The 8993-nt window shown below is 40.9% G+C and overlaps 1 protein-coding gene across 4 annotated transcripts; it reads left to right on the top strand.

Annotated features, from left to right (window-relative positions):
* Positions 1-627: 627 nt before the first annotated feature.
* On the top strand, positions 628-6413 carry LOC4345102 (probable E3 ubiquitin-protein ligase XBOS35). 4 transcript variants are annotated; one of them, XM_066312869.1, is made up of 11 exons: positions 628-1158; positions 2470-2671; positions 2789-2848; positions 3313-3384; positions 3472-3647; positions 3728-3888; positions 4029-4087; positions 4162-4208; positions 4666-4806; positions 5566-5657; positions 5740-6413. In XM_066312869.1, the coding sequence occupies exons 2-11, from the start codon at positions 2477-2479 to the stop codon at positions 6222-6224; spliced, it is 1488 nt and encodes a 495-aa protein (XP_066168966.1). In that variant the 5' UTR covers positions 628-1158; positions 2470-2476; the 3' UTR covers positions 6225-6413. The 4 variants fall into 4 exon arrangements, with proteins under 4 accessions (XP_066168966.1, NP_001409453.1, NP_001409452.1 ...); NM_001422524.1 differs by having other exon boundaries at positions 839-1158; positions 2466-2671; positions 5740-6391; NM_001422523.1 differs by lacking the exon at positions 628-1158 and adding an exon at positions 1797-1881 and having other exon boundaries at positions 2466-2671; positions 5740-6391.
* The last annotated feature ends 2580 nt before the right edge of the window (positions 6414-8993 follow it).

The raw sequence follows: 8993 nt of genomic DNA, 5'->3' as shown, positions 1-8993 counted from the left end.
AGTGAGGATGCTCTTTGGTGCTAACTTTGGTGCTTAGCAGGAGTTTCCAAACTTCAAGAGCTTTTGACTAGTACAGTAGTGCTAAAGCAATAGGTTTTTTTTGTGTGTGTGTTGTGTTGATGTTGTATTTCCCGGGTGGGTGGGTGGGTATTAAAATTTATCTCTAACACTCTTCACTTTTTTCCCTTTCTCTTATCTTAAAGAAATAACACTTAGATCTCCTGCGTGTTTTAAAATTTTTTTACTTCGACACAAATTTACCCCCATTTCTCTCTGAAAAACCAATTGCTATTTTTTTAAAACTTGTAATTGTATCTCGTACCGAAACTAACATATTCCCAATATAAAAAAAGTAAGATTCAAAATTTATACAACCACAATATAATATATTTTTTTCATCTACTTTCTCATCTCAAACAATCAGGTACCACCTCTCATTTAATTCCTCCATCTTACTCTTCGTTTCAACCAATTCTTACCTTAACCTTAATTCTGCTAAAACTCTTGAAAACACTTATACTTTCAAAATCAAATGCAGTAGTAGAAAACAAAAAGGAGAAGAAACTGCCAGTAGGTAGCTTCTGAATCCTGAATTTCTGATACAACCGAAGAGCAAACGTCACAAACAACCTCCCAAATTCCACGCCTTTCTGCTCCTCCTCTCCACCTCTCCTCCCTTCCCCAGCGGCTTCAGCTACAGAAACTAACTGAACAAGATGGAGGAGTAGAAAAAAACACGGCGCAAATTGCCAAATTTTTCCATGTGTATATTCCCCCTCCTCTTCCTCCTGCCTCCATCCACCACCACCACCACCTCCTCCTCCAGCTGCTGCTGCTCCTGCCACCTCGTGCTCTCCTCCACGCCTCCCTCGTTCTTCCCGCAGCGCGGCGCCGTCCCCTGACAGGGACAGGGGCTGCTCGAGCTGTGGGGCCGAGCCATTCTTGCGCCATCGTTTTCTCTGATCTCTCTCGGACTCGGTGGTGGTGGTGGTGGTGGCTTCTTTGACCTGCCATCTGGGAGCAGGAGGCGAGCTACGGTGGCGGCGGCGGTGGCGGCGGTGGTTCTCCTCTCTTTGATGAGTTGGCGGCGGCGGCGGGGAGGAGGAGCATCTCCGGCGCCGGCCGCCTGAAGATCCCTGTCTCCGGGAAGGAGGGGAGGTGGGTTGCTCGTTTTTTCTTTAATTTAATTTGGTCTTCCTGATCCTGATTACCCGCGCAAACCCGTTTCTTTTAGCTTAGCCACCTAAAGATCTGTGTGTTTTTTTTTAATTTCAAGGCGAGTAGCAATGTGTTCGTGTGATTTCGTTTTGCGGATGAGCCAAGATTGCGATCCGGGGTTGGTGGATTCTTTTATTATTATTAGTAGCTCTGAAATGGTTTCCTTTTTCAGACATCACAAGAGGAGGAGTTTCAGTTTGTACTGAACTTAATTACTACTGACGCTTGTGTCCCTCTTTGTGTTCTTGCTCTCTCTCACCATTACACGTCGAATTCTGGAGCTCAATGCTGGCGCTGGTAGTTGTGCTGTTCCTCCATGGAGGAAGAAAAAATGGGGCCTTTGCCATGAAAGGGACGGGAGAGACAGTGACCTCACCTGTCTCCCTGCTGCTGTTTCTACCATTACTGCATTTTTTTTCTTCCATCCCACATCACGCATTAGTAAGAAATTAATAGTTGTAGTAATCCAAGAGGGAGGTAATTAGTAAGAAACTAATAATTGTAGTAATCCAAGAGAGAGGTACTAGGCAGGTAGCTTCATGGAGGACATCGTCGCTTACCATTTCTTGGTTTCAATTGGGTGATGCTGTGTTGCAGGAAGATGCCTCGTTTAGTTATATTCCCCTTCTTCCGACTAGATTTGGGGAATTTGGCTAAAGAAAGGTGATGCTTGTACTCTTTGATCCATGTGGAGTAGCCAAGCCGGTCAGAGTACTGCCCTTTTGGAGTTACTTTCTTGAAGGATGATGCTACATCTGTTCAATTCTCTCTTTATTGTTTCAGTTCAGGGCATTTCCTAAGAAAGGGGCTAACTTTGTTGCTATTTATGCCCATTAGCTTCTGGTAGACAAGGGGTCTAGCGATCTAGTTGCTGATTTACTGGCCTCTTTACTCCTTTAGTGTGGATCTTTGGCTAACTTCTTGCAGAAATGCCTCGTCATCGGTGACGCCGTTTTGTCCGTGCCTACGCAGGACTTTGGTGCTTTGTGAAGTGGACATGTGGCTTAATTTCCGCGTTTCTTGAATCGGTTTCTTGTTGAGCGTCCAAGTGAATAAATACCCCTCCAGATCAATTTGAAGGCAATATTGTAGTTCCTACTACAGGCTCTCCATTCTCGTTGCCTTGCTAGCTAGCCTTGGCATAGGAATCCTTTGATTGTTTTGTAGGTCCAGGGTGTGTTGAAAGAGTTAAATCAAGATTTCGCCGAATCTTTGCAAGGTAATACTAATTTTTTGTGCTTTGATAGGTAGACGCATCATGGGGCTCTTAGGTATGGTGGGCGACTCATTCGGTTGCTCAGCTACTGGTGAGCGGCTTGTCTCTGCTGCAAGGGATGGAGACATCCAGGAGGCTATGGCCCTGTTGGAGCTTAACCCCCGACTTGCGCGGTATTCAACGTTTGGGATCCGGAACTCACCCCTTCATTACTCAGCAGCAAAGGGCCACCATGAGGTGTTCTAAATTGATTTTCTCCATATAATAGTTTCCTTATCTATATGCGGTTCTTTTGAGATATCTTTGTTAATTTGTTCAGTCAAGTAACAATTAATTATTTCATTACTCCATTAGATTGTTTCTCTCCTAATTGAGTCTGGTGTTGATATCAACCTCAGGAACTGCAGAGGACAGGTAAAGTTATTTTCTTTCTCACCTTGTTCATGGCCATTATTCATGACCATTAATATCTTGCCTTGGTTTATAATATTTCATCAACGTAGCAACAAGTGTAAAGAATATTTTCCACTAGGGACTAAGAAATACAATCTATTCTTCTAGATTTGGTTTATATGCAAATACTATTGAAATGTTTTTTTTTGCATATTATACAAACATGTGCATTCCACGTGCATATGAGGCTCCTAACGTTCTATGGGATGAGAAGCAGTAGCCTTTGTTAGAAAGGGGCAGCAAGCTAGACAGACCTACTTTTCTTTTGTTTGGATTATGTTGTTTACCTTAGCTTTGATATAACACATGGAGTACTCTTCAATGGATAATTGAATATCAACTCTTTAATTTGTTTTCATTTCTGTTGTGCTAAATAAAATGTTTCTATGGTTTTGTGCTAATGAACAATAAACTGCCGTACGCAGACTGCTCTAATGCAAGCTTGTCTATATGGTCATTGGAAAGTTGTACAGATCCTAGTTCTTTTTAAAGCTAATGTAAGTTACCTTTAGCTAACTTGTTCTTGTGTCAAATCACACTGCAATATCGACTGATGCAAGTTATCTATATCTTTCATTTTCTAGATTCACAAAAAAGATTGTTTTAGTGGCGCGACAGCTATTCATTTTGCCGCCCTAAAAGGTCATACTCGGTGCCTTCGGCTCCTTGTGGCTGATTACGTACCAAGCTTGCCAGAATTTTGGAGTGTAATGCACGCAAAATGCACAGATGAAACAAATAAGGAAGCTTTTGATGCGGTGTATGTTAAATTCTGACGTTAGTCTATGTTGGCATCTACTGATGACTAATAATTGCACCCCTTTACATTCTGATTTCCAGAGCTCTCCGGAGGCTAATAAACAACAAGTCTGATGGGGGCGTCACACCGCTTCACTTGGCAGCCCTTCATGGGCATGCTGAGTGCGTGCAATTGCTGTTAGACCTTGGAGCCTCTGTTTCAGAGGTCACTATCAATGATGGTTCAACTATTGATCTCATAGGTATGAAGCTAAATGTTTTTAACTCAATTCAACTCCTAATGGAACTTGACCATTGGTTCTGACAAGAAAATATAGTGCACAAGTGGAACCGTATCCAGGTTTTTATATGCTCATAGATTAGCTCTTCTTCCATTTTGCAGGTTCAGGAAGCACACCTCTCCACTATGCGGCCTGTGGTGGAAGTGCTGTATGCTGTCAAGTATGCATCAATTTTCTCTTTCATGCGATTCCAAACAATTGGGCAATGTCCATTTACTGATTGCTGTTAAACAGCTTCTTGTTGCAGCCGGAGCAAACATGAGAGCTCAAAATACTAACGGGTATGCAATAGCAAGTCCATCATAAAAGATTTATTAGTTCTACATAGCATATATCGAACATATCTAATTGGGGATGTTTACCTTACAATTACCACATTCAAGTGTCACATATTTCTGAGATGCTTTCTGCAAATTTGATCTCTTAACTGAGGTCGACTTGTCAAAACTTCATGCTGCTAGTATGTGGCTGGAACTCTGGACAGGAATTTCCAAGCTAATTATGCTAAATAATAACATGGTTTGAACAATGATTTCTAAGTAACCCATATTTATTTTGAGTTTCAACTCAAATTCTGCAACTATGGTTCTGTGTGGACTTAAATACAACATGAATTATTTCCTGTTCCTAATCAATGAAGGCAGGTTGCATGTGGACTGTTTATCCTTCATTATCTATAGAAAATTCACTATAATTTATTTGGATTGCTTACTCTTCTGCAATGCTATTTGCTTGAAGGTTGACCCCTTTGATGGTGGCTCGTTCATGGCACAAAAGTAGTGTTGAAGGTATCCTAACCAAACGGTCAGAAGTTCCAGTACGCATTCTTCCATCATCATATCTGTCTCTCCCACTGATGAGCATTGTCAAAATTGCCAGGTGAGTAAAACAAGTGATGTCATAGGTAGATCCTATTATCATTTTGTTTGTCTGAAATTACCAGACCAGTACCTATCTGTTTCCATAATAGAAATGAAACATGTCCAAAGTTGACCAAACATCTGTACTCAAGTAGTTTTTTCAACAGAGCACAAACCTCTGTTCCACCAGAAGAGGTAAGATTCACCAATGTTTCACGGTAGGCAATTGCCTATAGGCTTCAGGAGGTCAGGAGATAAAACAGTTCATTGCAGTAGAAACCAAACTTCACTAGGGGAGAAATATTGGGAAAGAGAACAAGAATCTCAGTATCCAGAAACCTTTTTCTTAGGCCCATTTACAATTTTTAATGTTCACACAGGATTAAAAAATGGTACTTCAATTTTCCCCATCTCTGCCACTCGCGTTAGCAGGGAATGAAATTCCATCTGGGACATTTTCTGCTGGGGCTAGGCTGGGAGCCAACACACCAGGATTACCCCAGCTCCTGGTGGAAATTGATTTGCCAGTTATTCCCTTACGGACTTTTGATTAAACTCGAACTTCCAACAATAGTACTGTAGCCAAAACAATAGTACTGTAACAGCAATGAGAGTTCAATGGCGCAAGGGCAAGGAACAAGCCAAAACATCCATTGACCAGGTGTTCTGTAGGTCTGTAGCACCACACACACACACTAGGAACTGTCTAGTTACTAGTAAGATTTAGAACCTTGAGCATTAATTTACATATATTCAATCGTTTGTGGATCTTTTACAGGGAATGTGGGTGGAGAAAAACTTCTGTCTCATCTGTTTGCCATGACCCATGCGCCATATGTTTGGATACGGAATGTACAGTGTCTGCAGAAGGTATTCTTGAACTACCCCACAGTAGAATACTTCTATTCCACTAATCCCGTTTAAATTCATATGATTTTATTTTCTTTTATAGGGTGTGGCCATGAGTTCTGCACCAAATGTGCGCTCTACTTGTGCGCCACCGCTAGCAGCTCAACATCTATCCGTGGTGTTCCTGGCTCCATACCTTGCCCTTTGTGCCGCCACACGATTGTCTCATTCGTTAGACTCACAAGTACAACCCCAATAAAGGAGCTTCCGTGGACGAACAAATCGTTAGCTCTATGTGCAGCAGGGGCAAGCACCGGTTCCAAATATGCTGGTCCTGCAGCAATCACTAGTTCCAAGTATGCCGGTTCTTTGCACCGAAGGTCTGAGATGCGCAGCCTGCGCTCCTCTTCAGTTGATCTAGGCTGCTCATCGTTTCGAACCGCGAGCTCAGGGAAGCTGTCGTCGATAAAGCTGAATTGCACCGGAGCCGACGAGACGATGCCCTGCCTCGTCAATTGCTTCAGGCCGGATGTGCAGCGGTCGTCTTCGTATAGGGAAAGAATTAGGAGATATTCACAATTTTCATAGCATTACTGTCTATTTGTATTTGTGCCTCCCATCCATTTTGTGAGTTTCCGGGGGTTTGGCAGTACAAACTTGTGCAGTGTTTGTTCATGCTTTTCTCTTGGCTTCTTCATACCTGTAGTCTGTTCTGTTCTTCTGCTTGTGGTCTTGTAACATGACATGTGATCCTCATGGTTAAGATGTGTTTGTGTACATGATCTTTGTTGAGTTTCTTATCTGTAAATTATTTGTGCAGCATGGGTAGCGAAGCTGGCAATTACAGAGATCTATGAATTAGATGTGGAGTGCGCGTGTCCCGTGTAATCGAGAAAAAACTTGGATTTTAGTAGTACAGATGAGTAATGAGCTAGGTTTACACGGAAAAGATCCTCTTACTTTGTAGTTAAACTACTTATATATGGGCCATATTAAAATGGGACCTAAATATCCGTGACTCAACTTCAACTGCCAACTGCATGTGCTTATAAGTCAGAGTCAGAGGATCTGCCTCCGGTTTACACTATTCTAAGAGTTACTTTTTTTTCTTTTACTATTACTGGCAGTTTTAGGAGGTCCTGGAGTCCTGGTGGCTGTTACCTGGTAATGAAATGGTATGTATTGATTATTGAATCATGGAGAGCACATTTTAGGATGGCAAATTCTCAAACCCTGAACTCAATTACTTTCTCCATCCTAAAATATAATAATCTAAAATTAGATGAGACTTAGTGCTATGAATCTGGACAGTCAATCTTTCCAGATTCGTACTACTGACTATCTAGATTCATAATACTATAAAATGTCTCGTCCCATCCTAGGACCATGTTCTGATGGGAGTGCATCTTTTTATCCATGCTTTCTCACGGATAAGAGGAACTCCCTGGCCCTGTTTGGATTCATAGGTTATTTTTTTTAGCCCTCCCTCAAATAGCTCTAAATAACCCAAAAATTTTAAACATGTGAGCTATTTCAGGGCTATTTGGAAATAACCCATCCGAAAAAAACTATCCCCTCAAGAGGTGCTAATTGGGGCTATTTTGGCTGGGGCCTACTAAAAAGTGTCTTTTCTCTCCCTCTCTCTCCATGGGAAAGTGCATTCAAGGCTAAAATAGCGCTTAAAATAACCCTTGGATCCAAACAATTTAGAGCTATTTTATTAAACGGTTATTTTCTTATGCTAAAAAATAGCTCTCAAAATAACTCTTGGCTAGTTCTTCAAATAGTCCCAAAATTGGCTTAAAGAGATATTCCTCTCCTCAAGTTCAGCAAACTGTACTGGCACTTAAAAAAATCGACACGAGTGACCACTGCCTGGCAAACAGAACTTTTCCAAGCTAATAGGATCCCTCCTTGAGTACTTTCTCCCTCCCAAAATATAAGCATTTTTTAGGTTGGCACGGGTATTAAGAAAGTAGGTGAGAATGATTGAAGAAGGTGTGTGATTGATTGAAAAGAGAAAGTAGGTGAAAAAGAATGGTTGTGATTGGTTGAGAGGAGAAGGTAGGTAGAAAAATAGCTTCATTTTAGAACAAAGTACTGTGCTAGAAATAGCTATATTTTAGAACGGAGGTAGTACCAAAAAGCCGGAAGAACAACATGCTTGTCGTAATTAGTTCCGAAGACCGAGATAAACAAGCGCTGCAACAAGACTGTCACTTTTGTTTCTTGCAACTACAATGTCAGCGTTTGAATACAAAATAACAAGGACAGTCGGACAGAGTTGCGACGATCCTTAGATGGGACGATCCTTAGATGGGACAGAGTTGCCTACTATTAAGCCCATGGGCACTCCAGAACAAAATGGAAGAGCAACCAACACGTCCACAGACCGACCTTGTACATATTGTTCCTCTCAGTGCAATGAAACGCATAGCTCTTGCGTTTAAAAAAAAAAGAGATATTTCTATAATACTTATACATTATAGGGATACTTTTTAAATGCCTACTACAGAGATATTTTTAAAAATAACCTTATAGGTGTCTTACGATGAATTGTCTCTATAAACAAATATAAAATATTTTTATATTTTGTGATATTTTAATAGAGATAATTTTTATGTCTGTAAGTGAGTGGAGCTATTCTCTAGAGGCACTAAATTATGCCACAACCACATCTAACCACCAATGTGAAAAAAGAGAAAAACATTTTTTTTTCTTTTGCCATTGCCAATCCTTAAACTCAGATTTCTTGAGTGAATATTTCAATCCTTAATCCACTAAGCAAGTCGAACTCATGTAACAACTTTGTATATTTCTGCCCAGTGCTAGTTATATCTAGTTACTTATACTACCTCCGTCCCAAAATACAGCTATTTCTAGCACAGTAACTTATTCCAAAATGATGCTATTTCTCCACCCACTCTCTCCTCTCAACCAATCACAACCATTCTCTTCACCTACTTTCTCTTCTCCACCAATCACAACCCTACTCTAATCATCTCTACCTACTTTCATAATATCCATGTCTGCCTCAAAAATACCTACATTCTGGAGGAAGTAGTACATATTGTTATTATTATTATTATATATTGAAAAAATGTCTCTTTTGGCCCGCGTGCAAATATGGGGAAAAGCCCACACATTTTGTTCATGTTGGCCAACAATATTATACATTAAAACTTTACATGAATGCTAATTGACGAAGCTATCCCCGGAGCACACTTTTGGCCAATACGGGCCGGCACACCTTAGACAAAGAGATAATCCATAAAATGCCATTGACAAGCGTCCAAGTCCCAGAAATACCATCAACAAGTGTGAGTTCTAAGAAATGCCATCGTACAAACGATTTTG

This window comes from Oryza sativa, chromosome 8, assembly GCF_034140825.1.
Source record: "Oryza sativa Japonica Group chromosome 8, ASM3414082v1".
NCBI classification, from domain to species: Eukaryota; Viridiplantae; Streptophyta; class Magnoliopsida; order Poales; family Poaceae; genus Oryza; species Oryza sativa.
This window is presented reverse-complemented; position numbering and strand designations above follow the sequence as displayed.